The sequence below is a fragment of the Taurulus bubalis genome, assembly GCF_910589615.1.
Source record: "Taurulus bubalis genome assembly, chromosome: 18".
In the NCBI taxonomy this organism is placed as follows: Eukaryota; Metazoa; Chordata; class Actinopteri; order Perciformes; family Cottidae; genus Taurulus; species Taurulus bubalis.
This window is the reverse complement of record NC_136606.1, coordinates 15,357,501-15,377,921: the sequence shown is the minus strand read 5'-3', so window position 1 is coordinate 15,377,921 and position 20,421 is coordinate 15,357,501. Positions and strand designations below refer to the sequence as shown.

The window sequence follows — 20,421 nt, the reverse complement described above, 5'->3', positions numbered from 1 at the left end:
GAACAGGAGAAACAGCTGATCATGTGGGCTTTTGACTGACCGAACTGAAACCGTACCTTGACACCACGGGGGCCAGGATAACCAATAGGACCCTGAGGACCTGAGGGACCCTGGAGAGAGAAGCAGTGCATGGTTACGATAGTAAAGGCTTCACAGTGTGGAAGGTGGAAGTGTTCACAGATGGGATGGCGCACATTACAAATAAATAATATAATAATTATAATATAATATAATAATATAATATAACAATATAATAATATAATAAATAATGAATGTATTCTAGTTACTATAACTCGGAAGAATATGAATGATGTTGGTTTTCAATTGAGGTCACCAATTATATTTTATATATTCATTGACTAATGTAAATACTTTGCCTTGAATTAACTGTGCTCTACATTACAATACTTGCTTTGGAGCACATTTAAAGGAGTTACTGGACATTTAAGGTTCACATTTTATTAAACACTACCTGCACTAAGACATGTTGGTCGTCTTCCACTGCTTCAAACATAAATGTAAATACATATCTCGACCAAATTACTTACCAGGGATCCTTTCTCTCCAGCTGGACCCTCCTTACCAGGATGACCCTGTGAAATGAGCAGCCACAAAGTGGTTAACAGTGTTTGTTACAATGCTATTAAAAAAGAAAACTGAACACCCAACACAGTGTTAACACATGTGTGTTATTCAGCTAGTTGATGCAACAATGTATGAAGTTGAATCATCTTCACAAACAAGAAGTGCAGTATCTGTGAATTGGCATTAGCATTAAAATCTAGGAGGGGGGCTGTGTGTGGTCCTAAAACTCTGCAAAGATATGCGAGAATAAGAATGAGAGTGAAGCGATGACCTGGCGGCTCAACGGCTCCTGCAGAACTTATGAGCATGTCATTGTTAAAGCTCACAAAGAGAAACCTTCATATGCCTTTTGAAACCAAAGCTGAGCAGTGTTGAACCCATAAAAAACATGGTCCATAACTTCAGCCTTTTGTCTGATTCACACCAACAACACAGGTGTTCCCCTGTTTCTCGATGGGAAAGACATGTCACAAGATGGAGTCTTTTTTCCACTGCATTAATTCAGTTCTGTGTGGTGGCCAACGGTGGTATCAGAGTGATGGGGCAGGTAGACATGCCCATGCAAACGGCTTGATACACACCTCCACACACACACATATGGAAACCTTTAGCTGCAAACACCTGGTACTTCCAATTTGAGGTGTGAGGTTGAGGCAGAAGGCTGTAAATCACCAGGCTCTGTGGCCTGAGGGCAACTAAGGGCTGCCTGCTTCTTGAATTTACACACCTCTCCTAGCGAGGGCAGAAAGGGAGGAATGACATGAGCTACTGCAGGTCTAGAATAACAAAACTCAAAGGCACATTTCTTATATTTCTTCGCCTTGAGAGATTTCTGAGGCACAGTTCTGCAGTATTTCACAAGGAGGCTCTGTGTATGTCATCCACCAAAAGGGTAAGCCGATCTGAATAGTGTATCCACTTTTATTGCCGAGTAGAATAGTAACTTACGTAGACACACATGTTTAAATTCTAAAATACAGTATTATGCAGCTGGTTACCTTTTTAAATGGAGATTAGTAGCTATGCCATGAGCTAAACTAACCTAAATGAAAACTAAATTAATATAATATATGTATTTTTTTGTTTATAAACATGGCTGTTCCCTTCATGATGGCCACTGATAACATTTTTACACAAAGTGTATGCTGAGAAAGGTTTGAACCTGAAGGACTGGCTGGAGAGTAAACAATGTCACATACTACCTGACCTGCAGCCCATATTGTGTGTAACAGTTTCACGAGGATATCACATGTCATCAGATCTGGTTTAAAAGGGTCATATACAGGTCAGCTCTGTGTTGGGAACTCAGAATGTAACCACCTCTACATCCATCACTTTACTAACTCACTCAAACCTGTTTTTATAACAAGAGTTTGTTAGTAGTGAGGTTTTGGTGGAGTAAAGTGGAATCATATTTCTGTTTGTGAGCGTGTAATACTGATATACTCTATGTACGTATAAAGGTGATAAGAGCACGCACAGGAGGCCCATCAGCTCCAGGTAATCCAGGCAACCCCGACCTGCCGTGAGGTCCCTGTATGGAGAAACAAAAAGATCGGCGATTACAAACACAACTCTCTATCAGCGAGGCGACAACGCAGAGTTCATTCAGAGTGTCTGCAGGTTCCAAAAAGCAGAACACAACATTTTTTAATGACCTTTCATTTGTCCCCTGAAGTTGGTATAAGAGAGCAGACTTTCCCTGATTAAACATGGTTAATCGAAATAGTTTCACTACACACGTTCAGTTTAGGTTACAAAGCAGAAGAAAGACACAATGACCAGCTCTGGTTGCTAAACAACAGTTAAAAAAAAATTATATGTCATTCTTTGGTGCTTAAATATACATTTGCCTTTCAGAAATCACAAAACAAGGAACAAGGTTACATACTTTTTCACCAGGTGGTCCGATAGGACCTTGAGGACCAGGAAGACCCTATGAGACAAAGTCATATAGAAATGAGAGTATGTTGCTATGGCAACAACAAGCATGCTTAAACACACACACACACACACACACACACACACACACACACACACACACACACACAAGCTGGATGAACTGAAGAGTTTGTTGGAGTTGTAAATAATTTAGGTAGTTTAGTGAGGGATAGTTAAGGTGGAACCTTTGTGTGTGTGCGTGTGTGTGTGTGTGTGTGTGTGTGTGTGTGTGTGTGTGTGTGTGTGTGTGTGTGTGTGTGTGTGTGTGTGTGTGTTGCAGGGGTAATTTGAGGCACTGAAGCTTGCTCCAACAGGTGTGGCAGCTTTGCGGGAATTCCACCAACATGAATAAGATGCTTTCAACTGCACCAACCCCGAAACGTTCCAAGATGCTTCTGGAAGGCTGCTTTGCTCTGTGGTGTGTTTGTGGTGGGTGATACAGGCAGCAATAAGGCCTCAAACAAGTGTGTCTGTGGCCACTTCACTGCATCAACACATCATGATGGCATGCATCGACTCTGCACTCTTTGCCGTTGCTATCGGGTGTGTGATTGATTTGTTTACCTGTGTTCCGGGGATTCCCTGCTGCCCGGGTGGGCCTGGTTCTCCTTGTGGTCCCTGAAGAAAGGTGGAGGTGTCAAAACTAAACACTAGTCCCTGAGTAATACTCTGCGTCAAATACTGCCACTTGAATTACACAAATTATTGTCGTTGTCAACAATCAGGTGGGTTCCATCCAACCTTCTACAGAATAAACTACTATGGCATGTAAACAAGCTTCATTTTAACAGTGCTAAGTCGATTCATAACTTGTAGAAGATAAGTCAGACTGTTCTGAATAACTAATTATACAAAACATAATACATTAAATTGCAATATGTATGCTGAATATTGTGTGTGGTCATGTATACATGATGTAAAAAGGGTTGGGAGTAGCACAGACATCGTAGCGCTGTATCTTCCACATACTCTTACTCTTTTTAGCATCATCAAGCTGCTTCTACTCATTTCACGTTATTTGATTAAGTAGTTATAGTTTGAAGAAGTGCTTCGGTGCACCTTCTCCCACTAACCTGCCACATCTACTCATCTTGTAACAGCATATCCTAGACAGTGCAGAGTTATAGAAACTCTGCACTGCTCTGCAGCCTTAGGAGCTGAGCAACATTAAAGTCAATTTAGTAGGAGGAAGTTTTGTTCATACCATGTTTCCTTTGGAACCATGAGGCCCGTCAACCCCAGCAACACCCTGCGAAGAACAAGTCAGAAAAGACCCATGTTACCAATTGATTTCCTACAGAAACTAATATCAGTGATACGGGTAATACAGGAAGTGGTACGTACAGGAGATCCAGGGGGTCCAGGAGAACCACGAGGTCCCAGCAAGCCACGAGGACCCTATGAAGAATGAGAAGCAATGATTTACATTCGATGCTCAGAACAATGGTGAATCGTTTTCAGAGAGCAATCGTGTCCTCTAGTGGATACTTTTGTCAAACAGAGATCAGACATCAGAGATCACTTGCAACGCAAGAATTAAGAGGATCTTGTTGCAACATGTTGGATTTCCATATGTTTGGGATATCCTGATGAAACCAAACCAACAGCAGCCTTACACTCTCGCCAGCTAATCCTCGGGGCCCGATCTCTCCATCCTCGCCCTGAGGGAAGAAAAAGACATAAATCAGAATCTTCATCGGAGGGCTTCTGTGTTGTATTCTCTGTAATTTCAACAAATACAATCTGAGACAAATACTGGTATATTGTAATAATATAATTAAAACATTAACCATCCATCAACACCAAAGCTCTCGAAAGCCTGTATTAGCAAGAGTTTAATCTCAACCTAACCAACCATTGTTGAATGTAGGAACCGCCTGAGGGAGGAGGTGGGGTAGTTAGTTTCATGGGGAGGAAAGGTTAAACACAAACCCCCTTCCTTCCCAGCTGATAAGTTTACGCCCAGCTGACGCTCCCTGAGGGCTGAGTTGACGGACCACCTCTGATGTAACTGAACGGGAGTGGTTCACCTCAGTTGAGTGCAATATTTTCTTTAGGGTCTTGGTTAAAAGAGGAAGTACTTACTCTCTGTCCATCCTCTCCAGAGGCACCTGTGGGTCCAATTGGCCCGACCTCCCCCTGAGACAGAAGAGAAAAGAAAAAAATACAGATTTAGGTCAATTCATAATTTTATGAACTGACCTTCATGTTTCACTCTTGGTACCAGAAAACCTGAACCAATCAGCCACAGGCTCGTGACCTGTGTGATTCATAATGGACATATTCTGCATACTTCTGACTGTTATGCTGTTTTTATTTTTGATAACTCTTATTATGCTGTATTTAATGCTGTATGTATACATTTAAATCATAGTCACATGAAAATTGTTGGTTGCTTTTGTCATTCTTGTATATCGCTTTATTGTTTTTGCTATATTATGATGTTTTCATGATGTCCTCTGTAATGTAAAGAGGCATCTAAAATGTATGATTTAGAATAACCAGTAGAGTTCATCAGGCTCTTGCAATTCATAATAAAATGACACACTTAGATTTCCATTTGCTGCTCCAAGTCTACTTTATCAACTGCGGTTCATTCTGGAATACATCAAATATGGCTACCTGGCTTCACTACAACGCTACCATTACATTTTTCTATGTCAGTCTAATGCAGGTACATTACTGGAATGAAACAAATGAAAACTTCTTGTTCAATTATTTCCCCCCAAGACATTGCAGTTATTCTCTCATCGCACAAATTCATGCAAGTCAGTGACTGCAGCCAAATATACTTCATCCAAAGCAGTTGCCATCTAAAAGATACCCAACCCTTCAGTAAAAGGTAATCTGAGATGACAAATCCCCAATAACTGAAGGATTATGTTTTAATGCCACTCTTTTCTCATGAGCTTAAAAACATGTAGAGGAGTTGTTTCTCAGGCAAAACACTACTCTGTTGTTCGTGAGGATTCCTTCAACATCTGGTTCATTGTTACTCTCAGTGGACAAATCTCTAAAGGTTTCAACTTCCGTGGCATTTGCAACAGAAAAGCAGATTTTGAGAACATCAAAACTGATTTTGACAAAATGAACTGCTGATAACTACCATACTGTACTCACCCTGTGTCCCTTTTCACCAGGCAGTCCAGGCAGACCATCAAAGCCTCTGTCACCCTGTGTAGAAACACAGCAGAGGATGTCACCAGACCACAACATCAGCACACATCCAAGTCACTATGGGCTGCAGTGTCCTCGTAGCAAAGCTTCGTAAAAATAATACTCAATTTCTTCTTTGTACTTAGTCACATAAACATGAAATGTTGTGTGGTGGCATATGGTACCTTGGAGCCTGGCTCTCCGGGCATTCCACGGGACCCGTCAGCTCCGCCACGGCCCTTAAAAAAAGTAAACATGTACATAAATACTTGTGTATTGTAGTAGTCAGTTAGTAAAATTAGTTTAAGACAAAACACCCTTAACATTCTAGAAAATCCTGGTATGTTTAAGATCGCTTTGTTGCATTATTGTGTTTTTGTGTTATATTTTTTGTCTTGTCCAAGTGGTTTGTTGGATGGTGCAAAATGAAAAATATATACAAACATCTGAAAACAATTTAAAAAAAACGACTGAGAAGAATACTAAACACTCAAAAAAATCAAAATCAGAAATATATTTATTCTTATCATACTACTCAGACTTTCTGTTGCATTGATATATTGCATTGGTCTCATCCCCTTGGTTGCCAGAAAAAAATGTCCACTACAGCCCTAGATGGGTAGATTACAGATTTACACAAAGTGATTATTTTATCATATTTTGTGACATTACAAACAGCTAATAGCTCACAATTGACATATGAATCAAGCTTATTACAAATGTGGTTATGACTGGTTTATGTTTATTAATAATCACTTTGGTCAAGATGTTTGGCCCTGTAGAGTGACTGCACCCTGACACTAATTGTGGCCCTTATCCATAGCCAGTTTTTAACATTTTGGCATTTTCAGACGGATTTACTGCCTGGCCAATGATCCGAGGATTGGAGGCAGCGCAGGCCTTTAAGCACATATCAAGCAATTGTTTGTTGGTCTGGACATAAGCCTCTCAGCATTTGAGCAGTGACCACAAGTACAAACATTCACACAACACACACCGACATGTGAGCACACACACAATGAGAGTGGATCAGGTTATTGAGTTCACTCACCCTCTTGCCAGCTTTGCCAATAGGTCCTTGAGGCCCTTGGGTGCCACGGGGACCCTGTACAGACACACAAGGACCACTTAGAGACAAAGGACTAATCACCTGGGAGGTGGTCTTCAGTCACTGGTGAAGAATATTTTATCCGCATTATTATCATCACCACTTCACACTCACCTGAGGACCATGGTCTCCACTTTCACCTTTCAGTCCGAGAGCACCAGGTAGACCCTGAGGAGAGAACACAAACCAACCATAAATACTTTTCCTTGAGCCTGTGGTGCATGCAGCTTGCTATATGAGAGTAAAACAAAAATAGTGTAAAGTAAACAGCAGATGGCGATGTTGAGCTCAATATGTACATTCTTTTTGTGTCTGAAGAAAAAGGAATCCACACATTCTTGTTACAACAGATGCACATTTCCCACTTAGCTCATACCTGGGAAGTGAGGACAGTCATCGACAAAAAGATCCTTTGAAATTGTTATGAATTATAGCATGACTCTATGGCAATTCATATGTAATAATGGACTGTCCATTTGGATGGTCAAGGCTTGTTTTGAGCATATGGATTATTATAATCTGCTTTATCAATCACACTATGATCCTGATAGCATTCACGTTTAATAAGCATGCAAGCACATTCACACAACTGTTTTTTTTTTTTGCTTGATTCTAAAAATGCTTTGCTAGGTTGTTGGTCAAGGCAGAGAGATTTGGGGCATATACTGTAATCTGTCTGCAGGTATAGCTGGTGATTTGGTGATTACAGAGACATTTTAGAATCATGAAATAGTGAGACTGTCTGAAAAGCTGGGTTTCAATCAATCGAGAGGGAAAACATTTTAGAGAGGTACAGATACAAGCCACACATTCCTTACATCATCCACTGCTCTTTGTATCTGCTTATTGCAATATAATTTCTGATCATTATGTTTGGCATTTATCCCGAGAAGAGCAGATTAAACAGAGGGTACTTCTTTGTGTTGTTCGCAGGGCCTTCTCCTGCAGATAAATAGTGGATCGTGTATCAACAAGCCCAGGAGAAAGGAGGAAGGGGAGGACCAACAACAGAATGAAATATTCTTGGCAACTGGTAGCACAGAACAGTCAAGCAGTGTGGCCACTGAGCCACCAACCGCTGATGCAACAACATTTCTAAACAAGCAACCAGGTTTCTGGTCCCTTCCAATTCGTTTGACCTGAACACACTAGGATGACCTTTGTCTGACAATGCCGAGCTGTCAAGAGCATTGAATTCCAAAGCTGTTCCTGAAATATTGGGGAAATACCTTTACCATCAAGCTTTGAGTAATTGTAACTTGTGTTATAGTATTGATCCGAAAGGATATCATGTGTGCATATGACAACTTTAATCATCATATGCACGGAAAGGAAATAGGAAGAATAATAAACAAGTGCGGGAAATCCCAAAAAGTGAATTGCCAAATTCCTAAAAAAACAATCAAAAAAGAGACTCACCACTGGCCCTGATCTTCCTGTCAACCCCATTGGCCCCGAGGGTCCCCTCATAGCCAGCTGCAGGGCAGAAACACAGGCAAGAACAAGGTTACATTCCACTTCATGAAATCCATTCAAATTGTGTTCTGTACATCTGTTGTTGAGGAAGAAAATCTACATTCTGCACATAGAGCATATATTAAGTCTGTATTTTTTCACACTTTAATTGTTTTCATCGAAGGTCAATGTTCTCGTTTCTTCTTGCATGTCCAGGTTCCATCCTCAATCGAGCCTGCGTTTTCTTCAATTTGACTTAAATCAACTTTTTTTCTCACACATTGTATTGTACAAGCCACAGCACAAAGGTGAAATTGAGCCTCAGCATTTAACCCATCCTAGCACTAGGAGCCGTGGGCAGCTATACAGCACCTGTCAGCTACTGGTCCACACTCCATACTTGTATGGGGACTTGAACAGACAACCCTCATGTTCCCAAGCCAAAGCCCCACAGACTGAGCTTTCCCCAGACACGTGTTATTGTTTTGTGTATGTTGTCTTTCATTTGGTGGTACATTTTCTTCAATACTTTATACATTTCATTTTCAACAGTAGAGCTTTATACTGAAAAAAAAACAGCCATTGCATATCTGTAATCACAAAATCTAGTTTTTCTTCTTAATTCTAAATGTCGATGCATATCTTGCTCACTTTGCTCACATAATGTACAAGAAATCTGCCATAGCAAAGTATGCAAGACAATAATTTCATCACATTTCATTATATTGTATATGATTCTGGATCATTCTCTAACTGCTTTCTTATTCGGTTGTCTCATTGCACAGCAAACTCAAAGATTTATCTCTAACTAATCTCTTTGTTCACTGTAGTCTCTGACTGTGTAATTAATGTGGGATATTGTGCAGAACTTCAAAATACCAAGTGCAGAAGTTCTCTTTTCCTCTATCCACCCACCACCTCTTCAGCATTCACAGGAAAGATATATTTCTACACCTGCTGGTTCAGCCCACCCGCAGGACGAGAGCCCCTAAAGTATTTTTAACAGTCTTTCTGCCTGTCCATCTGTTCAAAGTGGCCTTTTTATGTTGTTGCTCTTCAGCCTGCTTGGCATGTCTCCTTTTAGCCTTGCAAGGCCAACAAAATGCACCCCCCCCTGCTTTCTCCCTACAGCTGTGTGTAGGGAGCAGGGTGGGGGTTTGTCCACAGCTTTTTAGCTTTTTTTAATGACCTTTTCTACTTACTCTAGCCTGGGAGAGGATGGCCTGAGCTTGAGCTTCTTGGGCAGAAACCACTGGACCCTTCTCACCATCCCCACCAAAACGGAACTGTTGAACAAACACACACACAGACAAAAAAAAAAATCTTTATCCTGTTTGTCTGCACTATTCAATACCCTGGAAATGAGTAAAACTATGGAATATTATGATAAAAGGTGGCTGGTATGAACTTCTGTTGTGTTATTCTGAGCACTTACTGGCAGCATCAGCATGGTACCAGGGGGTCCGGCCAAACCATCAGCACCAGGCAGACCAGCACGACCAGGAGGACCCTGCAATACAGAAGCCACCAGATATATAACATGTGAAATCATCGTCTTTGTAAGAATAACTGTAACATGTGGGGGAAACAAGAAAATGTTAAAAGGATAACGTGATGATGGAGATTTGGATGACCTATTCCTTTGTTGCATCCTCAGTGGTTATTTAAAAACAAATCTGTATAGCTAGCTATTTGTATGTATATAATGTAAATATATTATCATATCTGAATATCTGAATTAACAACGACCATGGTTTAAAGCTAATTACTCCTTTCTGTTGTGTACTAACATGTACATCCTGGTGAGATTTTTAAGAATTTATGATGGTGAAGATCACTGAAAATTGCTGTAATAAAAGTGTAGACAAAATGCACAAACATATGCATTCATATGCCATGATATTGCTAAATTGTGCCACCACATACGCTGTTATGGCCGTGATATGGATGGAAAGGCGAACACAGCCACACACTTTCACAAGCACACACACACACACACACACACACATGCTGGTGGTGTGCTGTTTGTTAGTTTGATCAACATGTGCTCTTCCAGCACACATAGACGAGCCCTGTCCATCTATAAACCACGCTACTGTCTCCAGTCCAAAACCAACATCCTTTTCCATTAATTGTGAGCATGTTTGTGTTGCGAGTTTGTGGAACAGGGAGTCCAAAGAGCAAATCGTTAAATCATTTAATATGGATACCCCTTGCCCAGGGAAACGCGACAAATGCCATTCCACGTCTTCAAGAGGCCATAATAATAATAATAATAATAATGTACGTGTGTGTGATGGATTACATCTCACTTGCTTGTCGCATCTATCAGGTCTCACTGTGTTTTGGTAAATAATGGTAGAGATGGAGCTCAAGTATGCCAAATCCCCTCCACTGACTGCATTCGGTTCTCCACTGGGGCACTTTGGAGTACATTATTGTGCTTAAGTGAGCTTCTCACAGCATGGCTGTTAAAATTGACGTCTACTAGTTAAGGCAAAGTTAGTTCATAAATATTGTTGCTAATGCGACTGCTGTTCAGGATACTTTCCACACTGATTTATAATGATGGTTGAACTGTTGAACAATATTTGAAGAGTCCTAATATACAATCTTATTGGTCACCTGCCAATAAGAAACATATCTTATGTGGCCATGGTCTAAAAGGGCTTTCTAAAATGGTTCTTTGCAGCAGCAGTATATAATACAATGTGGCATAATAACAGACTCTTACAGGTTACCTTACCAATGATGTGATAACTACGTATACACCCAACCCTGTTTTGTTGCCTATTACATCATTGTCTGTCAAGTTGTATGCTAACACTTGATAGTAACCAGCATTACTCAATAGACAGGAAATATTCACTTTATCACCAATTAAATGTCATTCATTGAAAACAAACTGCAGTTAAGAAATGAGAGAATTTATTACATTTAACTTACAAATATCAATTAACATAACATGATTTGCACTGCGTAGCAGAGTCGATCTTTCAGTTTTACTTTGATTTGATTTTTGGTGTCTACATTGTACAGGTATGAACCCACATTATATCTACAGTCTGAACACATTTTAAAATGTAGCTGGTTTGGGAGCATAAATAACAACTCACCCTGTCACCGTGATCTCCAGCGGGGCCTGGGGGTCCTTGTAGCCCTGAGGGACCTGGAAGACCCTAAACAAAGTAAACTAAGTCAGCACACCACAAGCAGGCAAGCTCATTAAATTCTAAGAAGAGTGGCGTATAATCATTCTCAGGTGCGCAACACTGAGTTATATCTTTTTAACTTATACTCACAGCTGGGCCATGGGTTCCTGGTGGTCCTTCAATAAGCATGCCCTTTAAAAAACAAACACATTGTTTCACGCCACAACCACTGACCTGTGCTACAGCAGGTTTAGGATAAGTCAACAAAGTTGGGGAGACATTCTACTGCAAGTTTTGGGTGTTTGACCAGTGCTTTATAAAGGGTCTTAAAAGCAGTACAACTGTAGTTCAGGTGTTGACTTCATGTCACTTGGTTTTAGATCAAATATACAACAGTAGAGAACAATGTGACTGCTCACTGACTAAATGTAACAATTTGAACAGAAATGGCAAGATTGTATCACTCACAGGCTCAATGACAGCCGGCTCGCCCTTGTCTCCCTTCTGGCCAAAGGTTCCTCCGGCCCCAGCAGACTGTAGTTACAAAGCAAGAACAGAGGTGTCATGCTTCACACAGCAGCTATAGTCCACAGGGGAATAAAATCAATGATGAGCAAGGAGGAGGCCGCTCAACCAGGGAGAAGAACGAGTGTTAGTGCTTGAACCAATCACATATTCAGTTGCAACTACTATAGCTAGAGAGGCAGTGAATCAAGAAAAACAGAAAGTGAGACAACATGATGGAACCAAACCAGCAAAATGTTAGTTGTAATGGACCTCTATGTGCTTGAAATGGAGCAATACTGTCATTGCATTGCCACGGTGCTGTCATGCAAACCTCACAAAATAACACAAGATGCATATATAATGAGACAATAAGAGATATAGAGATATTGCCTCATATTGTACAGTTTCACATTCAAGAGAAGTTAAGCGTCTTCTTTTCTAATCTTTGTGCAACATTGCAAAGAATGATATCTAAATAAATTGCGGAACACAACTGTATTTAATACGTGGTAGTGAATAAGTTAAGCGGCATTGTGTATTTATACGTGTTTTGAGGGGGGAGGTGGAGAAGTTTGGGGGGGGGGGGAGTCCTTGTCCTCACATGGTAAAAATACCCACAGTTACATAGACACAAAAGGACGTTGGATGATGTCCTGACAGTGAGTACGTTTAAACAGAACTGGGGCCACAATGACTAAACATAAAGACAAAGTGAAGATGTGATGCATGTTAAATATTCAGCTGGTGGTTGGTTGGAGAGGGCAGAGTTCAAAAGTTTGGGAGGGAAGTGAAAAGAAGCAATAACATCCTGATTACAATTGTGTGTGAGTGTGTGTGCACAGTGCAGACAGCTGCCCGTGAGTTATGAGCTAATTGCTGAGCGTATGGGTGGTGTGCTGGCTGGACCGACACTGTCTGAATGCTGTGTGCGGAGAAAGATTACGTTTGAAGAAAAGAGGCCAAAAATGTGCGAGTGTGAATAATGTCAAAACGGGATCTACTAAACTAAAAGGTAACCAGTTTCACCCTCTCTAGGAAAACACAGGTGCATGCACTGTCCTAATCATAGCTGTCAGGCATGAAATCCCTAATCACACACCAGTGAGACAGCAGCAAGACTCCACACTCAACATGTCAATGACACATTGCCAAGCAACCGACTAGGAAGGCGTGCACCGGAAGACAGAGTGAGTCCATAAGACAAACAAGAGACGTTTAATGCGTGCCGTTCATGCTCACACCCGTCGGTCACCAGGCCGGGGTGTGGTACTTACGGTGCTCTCAGAAACGTCAGTTTCAGCAGCAACCCCGGGCCCCACCTCTCCATCTTCAGTTGCCGAGGGCTGGGCCCTGTCATACTCATCATATGTCCCGTAATCATACACCCTGTTGTCAACCTCGCCCAAGTCATACTCCTTTAGGTCATATTCCTTAAAGTCATATGCTTCCGCACCAGTGTCCAAGTTGTCCACCGTTTCTGGGACAATGGGCTCCGGGGCAATGGGAGTGGCCTCGGTGACATACGCACCAACAACATCGTCCTCCACAGCCTTCCAGGTGTTACCCAGGCGAAGAGGGGGGGAGGCAATGGTGAGCAACCAAGGAAATAAGGATGTTAGTTAAGCAAGTGAGGCAAATAGTCTACTTTTAGATGTTATTAAAGCAAATTGAAAATATATTCAGCATGATATGCAAAAAACACTAATCTAAATAACAACGGTAACACCTTATCTATTCAAACAACAAATACAATCTTGAGCTATCTTGGCAATATCTTATCATTACTGAGCTGGCAGTATTGTGTTATAGTAATTTGAATATGTCCAAAACCAAAGGGCTAAACTGTTGTATATCATGTTACTAATTATGTACTGGATTACGTATCTGCATTAACAATTCTAGAAAAATTGTATTAAACTTTTTCAAGATAGATATGTTACAAATACTGTGCTCTGTTAAATCACACATTCATGAAATACAGTAGTGCAGTAATACACGTTATAATGCAAAAGAATAAAGTGTTACCGTAATGCCTGAATAAAATCTAAAGTTTGTTCTTCATGTCAAGACAGACTTGATCTCAGCCCTCCTTTCTTTCTCATCATACTACTGATACAGACAGTAAAGAAAGACTGAAATAGATGTCTGAAATGACACAAGCAGCGATTTTTCATGGACTTATCATGAATCACCAGATTGCAGCAGCTGTGCAGACATACAGAGTGCATCAAGAGACATACAACTAAAATTTACATCCACAAATCTGTTTGATAGAAAATGCTTTGAGCCGCCTGCTAGTCCACCCTGGTACACTCTGTATTTGGCACACGTACTGCAACCACATTCACCATTCATTTCAAACTGATCATTGTTTAGCTGTAGCTTTGGAAAGCAACAAAATAGATGCAATTACACAGTTATTTTTGGCAATACTCCATCTTGCCAAATTATAAATGTAAAATGACTCACATCCACTTTGTCAGACACTGCGGTAGAAAATGCACATTCATAGCTGGCTGTGAGGAGATTTTAGACTTGGTGATCATAGTTCTTTTAGAAGTAATTAGCAGAACTAGTGATCAATACCAAGCTCAAGATGTGATGGACAGGGTATATATTGTTTAAAAGATAATCTCCACTATCATTTACTGTAAGTGGCGTTGGCTGAGCCTGGCTCTGCCACCATGAACTTCTTTTAATCCTGGACAAGGCTGCAAATCGTGCCATCTCTCAACTCTTTGTGTGGGTACTAGAAGCAGACAAGCCAGAGTGGCTGAGCAAACAACACTATCTCTAAATATCAGAGGACATATTATTGGCTCTTGTAATGGTGCACATGTTACTTCACTAAAAGTCAGAGTGGTTTCTATTAGAAGGGTCACATGTTTCCTGAGCAAATTTCCTTTTCTAATCATAATATAAACATATCTTACAGTGAGCTTGGCAGTTGTTTGTTTCTCATTTCTACTATCTAGAGAACCTCACATTTTAAACCCACAATTGCTTCCAGAGGCCTCACATTTTTAAACGAATGGGTTTAATATGTCCATTTGCTGAGAACTAACAACATGTGCAGCCTTAGCCAAAAATATATGACATGACATAAAGCTACAAATAACCTCCTCGGGGTCCACTGCATTGTTTATAAGCATGCAATGCACCCCTAGGATCCACATAGTGTATTCAGTGGAAGTGGGTTGTAGCTTTGAAGCATGAAAAAGAAAATCCTTCCCTGTCCATCAGTTCCGCATCACTCCAAAATCTTTGTAAATTCAAAAAGACACACCCACTCATTAGAGTGGTTGTGTCTTTGTCATTTCATACCGGATACTTCCTTGGTCAAAATCATCCTGGCTCGCATTTCCAAAAACACCTAACACCGGCTTTTACAAGTAGATGAGAATGAAGATGAAAATTACCTCATTGGGTCCGCTCGTGGCAAAGGGGGACTGAGTTTGAGTAGCATCTACAGTCTCGTAGTCAAAGTCTGTATTGTAATCTCCTACATTGTTTGGCTGAGTCATGTTGAAAAAAGGAAAGAAATATAAAGCGAGGGTTAACAAAAAGGCTCAAACCAGGGGTTATTGGCTAGGGGGTCCTTTCAAGCTGGCTACTTCTACACAAAAGAGGTTAGGGAGCGCTAAGTCTGTCATCACAGATTTTCCCTTCAAGGCAGGAAGATCTTGATGGGATTTGGTCTCATCTTTAGATGGACGTTTACCCTAAAATTGCCTCTGTGTCGTGCTGGCGCTGTGGCCTGGTAGCCAGGCATCTGTCGCTTCTTCTTAGCGGCAAACTTTTTAGCTGGTGATTTTTTGGCAGCAAAGAAGTTTAAGGGCTTGGCCTTAGATTTACTGAGGGACTTTCTGGTCCTCTTCTTTTTCATGGAGACACTACGTTTCTTTCTCTGGAAGTGGCGGTGACAAAGAACACCAAGACAAACATGGAACATTCAAAAGTGGAAATTATTTAAAGACACAATCCACAACTGTTGAACAGAGTCCTTCCCAACCCAACTGTTCATGCACTCCACTTTCCATTATTAGCCCATGTACAGTAAGTAGTTGGCCTGCATGGTGTGAGTTAAAATGTCGACCACGCACATCAACTACGAGGGCTGCAATCGCTGACAATGTTAGCGATGACTTTAAATCACGTGACAGTTGGGTAGAAAGAATGCCGCACAACAATCGAGGACTGGGCCTTTCATGTGACACATCGGAGAGTTTTCAGGCACATACAGGTATCTATCTGGGACAGATACAAAACACACAGGATTTGCTTTTCAGCAACTCTTTACAGCTATTGCAGTAATAAAATAGCCAAAGTGCTTAAGCTGCAGTTTCCAAACTGTAAAGTAAAATGTTGCCGATATCCATATAAATATATATATATATAATGTATACAATAGTTTTAAAGACATGCTGGAATGCAAAATAACCAAAAAACAATCAAAGCAGATGGCATTTTCCTAGTGAAAGAAGGCAGCAGCCTCATGAAACAGCTAGAAGGGGAACTGACACACTGAGTATGTTTACATGCACACACTCGGGTCATTATAAGTCAGCATCACCAGGTCAGGACACCTAGATTATTTGTCAATGTCAAGGGGTGAATCAATATTTTGGGCTGAAATATTTCAATCAAAAATATTGTCGTTAAGGTGATAACTCAAAGTTACTGTAAAATTGTGTGCACATAAACATATCATTGAGACAGACAACACAAGACGAACTAAGGGATGAAATGCATGACAGACAAAAAGAGACATTATAAAAAACACATTTTTTTCCGTTTCTTTTCCTTTTTTCATTTACCTGTGGTTCAGAATACTCATCGGTTGAAATGGTGTCTGTGGCTCCCTCAGAGTAATCATAGAACTGAGAGTAATCTAAATTGTCAGTAGTGTACTGGATATGTTGGGAGAGAGAGAGAGAGAGAGAGAGAGAGAGAGAGAGAGAGAGAGAGAGAGAGAGAGAGAGAGAGGAGAGAGGAACGAAGAGAGGTCTTAGTGTTAGCATTAGTGCTCTTTCAGCAGGAAGATGATACAGGAACTTATCATCATGGTCATGCTACATGTTTAGAAGTTAATGACAAGGTGTAATGCTATAATGACTTAGAGTGTATCATGTATAACATGTTATGAGTTAGCAAAACCTTTAGATAATCAAAGCTAAGTGTTACTAAATTAGATAATGGTTTGAATATGGTGAACAAAGACGTAAAACAAATGCTGAAACTAGCCATGTGCGCCTTCAAACATGTAAGCAGATGTTTAAAAGCTCGTAAAACACAGGAAAACAACAGTGAAAACCTCAAAGACAAAAAATACAAGCTGCATTTTAGGGATTCGTAATGGAACTTTCTCCCTGCAAGCGTGTACATTGTACACTTGATGACATTTAAGTTCAGCGAGATTAAAGGGTCTGATTGATGTACTCCTCATGTAGTTTCTTAACAAGGACATAATAATGAAACTATACAATGTAATAATACTGAATTGCAGGGGGAGGTTTACCACTTCATGCTGCAACTTGGAAGTGAGGTTGAAACATGATAACATGTCTAACTGCATTACAATGATGGGTCATGGTATTTGGCAGTATATGTGTTTCCAATTATGAAATGAACTAAACATAAATGGATCTCTGTGGTTAAGCTGGCATTGACTTAGGTTCAGACTCCACATTGCTCTGCTATAGCTGGAAAGTGTCCATGATTGTTTCCCTCTGCCCCTTGTAATCATCTTTATGATTAATGGGCAAATATAAAAGAAAGGTTAACTAGTTACACACATTCCAATGTGTCCTTAGATGCTGCTTGTTCTTGTTTCCAACTCTTATTCTTATAAGAATTATAAGTAAACAATTGTGGTTAATAGGCGTTTATGAATTGCAGAAAAAGATTAGAGAAACAGAATAGGGAGCCCTATGAGTTGCTTTCATTATTTTCAAAAACCTAATAAATAACTTGCCAAAAAACTACAGCAATATATGTTTTAACATTAATCGGTTACATTAAATAATGAACTAAGAACTAAACCCCTTTTGAAATCCATAATTAGGTCACTGAGGCTCCAAATTGAGACTAAACATCATCATATGCGAATAGGACCCAAAAGCTTTGGTTTCTTTGCATGTCAGAGTCATCAGCAGGCCATGGATACGAACAATAAGCAATACACAGGTTAAAGTGAAGCGCTTCAATATTTCCTGTTAGAAAACAGAAATGAATCAGGGCCCTGCACCCTCCCTGGTTGGCTGACCTCTTCCTCTGGCTCCTGGGCCTGCAGAGAATCCCCGTGGGGGGTGTCACAGTCTGGGCTGTAGTGTTCACAGTAGTCGTATGCTGCTTTGGGATCAGCCACAATCAGGAGTTGCTGGATGTCACCCTGCAGAAAACAGAAAAAGACACTTGTGTTACTTCACCTAAATTCATGCAGGAACATATTTCACACACATGTAATCTTCCATGACAGATTAAAAAATATATAGTGACCATTAGAAATCACAATTTTGAATGAGATCTGTTTGCAAAGTCTCACACACACACACACACACACACACACACACACACACACACACACAGGGTCATGTCTCATCTTGCTCAACCATACTGGGTGCTGCGGCATACATGTAGATCTCAAATTGCAGATGTGATCTCTTTGGTCCCATACACTTATAGAGTCTGGCAGAGTAAATCCGCCCCTGGAATGATTAAACAGCTTGACACACACCCCACAGAGTCCACACTCACATGATGCAGGGAGGAAACTAAGTTCAGACACTAGGAAGATTATTATTATTATCATCAGCGCCAGGGTTTACCTCAGGAAATCAAATAAACATGTAGAATCAAGACACAAGCAACACCTGGTATGGCCACGTGCTAAAGTGAAATACCTACTCAGCAAGGTTTACTCCTCAGCATTTAGCATACAGTGTTGCAGTACATTTTGTTTAAGTTTTAGTTCAACTATAAACGTTACTAGCCACAAAATCAAACAAGATCCAAATCAAACCTAACCTGTCAACAGCTTTTCATTTGAAGCCTTAGCCTGCAAGACCACATGGTTACTGAAGGTATTTCACGCACTGTGAGTGTCAAATTAAGTCAATTAAGCCATCTCTAAAAATGTCACCCGAAAAAAACAAGGAAATATATTGGACAAAAGCCTAAAATACACAATGACTTTGTATGAAAACCATTGAAATAGCACACAGGAAAGAGTAAAACCTCAGACGTGGTTTGGGGAATTTGCTCAAACCACAATGTTCTCTATGGTTGGGACGGAGCACAAACACAATGCTTGACAAAGTTCCAGCAATGTCTAGCCTTGTTATCGGTCCAACAGCCAAAGCACACAGCTCACTGCAAGACAGCAAACATATTGGGGAAAGTATCTGGATTTTTCTTTTGATTCTGTAATTGCTTGAACCGACTTCCTGGAGAACGTTTTTTGAGCCTTTATACACATTGTGAAGACAGCTGAGGGGGGTTCTTGGGAGGTGGAAAAAGGGGCATGTCTTCTGTTAGGATGTTTGGCAGGCGAGCACACAGAGATGCCTGAGCCCAGAGGTAAAATCCTGACGCACTTGTGTGAGCAGGGACTATATACGTTGAAAAGCAGAATAAATTCGCAGAAAAAAACAAGAGAAATGAAGCAGGCTGCGACTTGCCAAGAGAATGTGTGTATCCTCCGTGTTAAAACCAAATCTACGGATCCTTAACATGGACCTTAGTATAAACAGCCATGTGCTAAGGCTTGTCCCATGGGAAAACAAGCAGTGCTTCTCCTTCAAACGCTCTCTGCGTAACCGTCCATCACCATCTGGCTGCACAGCTTCAGTTTGAATGAATGCTACTTTAAACTTGATTTTTCTCACTGGGTGGATCAATGCGTCTCTAGTCATCTCTTGCATCTCTAGTCAACTCAAGAACAAGCAACCCATTTTGCCTAGCTTATTCTGCCACTACATTTAAGGGTTTGTGGCCCATTCCTCAGATTGTCAAATATCTGATCCTATCTTATTGATATGCTTCATTCCAGCCTTTTGATTGAATGGGCATATCACAGTACTTCTGCTCATACAAGTTATTACACTCCAGGTTTTACATTTTTAATAGCTACAATTCTGACCATGCAGGGTAACCACAGCATCACCTCACTTCAACAGTCAGCTGAGATACATTTCATACATGCACAATATTTATGCATTTTGGTGTCTGTATTAAGAAGTGTACACCATTCCTGAAAGGTATGATATCATGTAACATCTGTGTTTGCCATTAAATACTAACATTTACTATATTGACCAAGAAAAGACCAAACTGACCTGCCAAGTGGACAAGGGACAGGATAAAACCTAGGTGGCAAATCTGGAAAGGCCTCGGCTGAGTGTGTGTCGGTGTGTATGTGGGTTTGGGAAGGCTTGACAGAGAAAGAGAGATCAAGCCTTGCCCTGAGTCAAGTTGACATGGATTACCTCATGTGTCACCCAAACACCAACAGTAAAT

General features: G+C 40.7%; 1 protein-coding gene across 2 annotated transcripts in view; it reads right to left on the bottom strand.

The window, feature by feature from the left end:
* The window catches only part of col11a1a (collagen, type XI, alpha 1a), a gene marked incomplete at its 5' end in the record, with an annotated part of 72,243 nt that overhangs the window by 38,006 nt on the left and 13,816 nt on the right, over positions 1-20,421 (bottom strand). Inside the window, 23 exons of one of the 2 annotated variants that reach the window (XM_079234498.1) lie at positions 57-110; positions 549-593; positions 2,066-2,119; positions 2,477-2,521; positions 3,091-3,144; positions 3,731-3,775; positions 3,871-3,924; positions 4,143-4,187; positions 4,612-4,665; positions 5,647-5,700; positions 5,868-5,921; positions 6,734-6,787; positions 6,905-6,958; positions 8,210-8,266; positions 9,448-9,531; positions 9,681-9,755; positions 11,362-11,424; positions 11,548-11,589; positions 11,866-11,931; positions 13,179-13,454; positions 15,324-15,419; positions 16,722-16,814; positions 18,170-18,295. In XM_079234498.1, coding sequence (XP_079090624.1) covers positions 57-110; positions 549-593; positions 2,066-2,119; positions 2,477-2,521; positions 3,091-3,144; positions 3,731-3,775; positions 3,871-3,924; positions 4,143-4,187; positions 4,612-4,665; positions 5,647-5,700; positions 5,868-5,921; positions 6,734-6,787; positions 6,905-6,958; positions 8,210-8,266; positions 9,448-9,531; positions 9,681-9,755; positions 11,362-11,424; positions 11,548-11,589; positions 11,866-11,931; positions 13,179-13,454; positions 15,324-15,419; positions 16,722-16,814; positions 18,170-18,295 — 1,644 coding nt within the window. The remainder of the gene's footprint in view (positions 1-56; positions 111-548; positions 594-2,065; positions 2,120-2,476; positions 2,522-3,090; positions 3,145-3,730; positions 3,776-3,870; positions 3,925-4,142; positions 4,188-4,611; positions 4,666-5,646; positions 5,701-5,867; positions 5,922-6,733; positions 6,788-6,904; positions 6,959-8,209; positions 8,267-9,447; positions 9,532-9,680; positions 9,756-11,361; positions 11,425-11,547; positions 11,590-11,865; positions 11,932-13,178; positions 13,455-15,323; positions 15,420-16,721; positions 16,815-18,169; positions 18,296-20,421) is intronic. The other variant, XM_079234499.1, reaches the window with a different exon arrangement.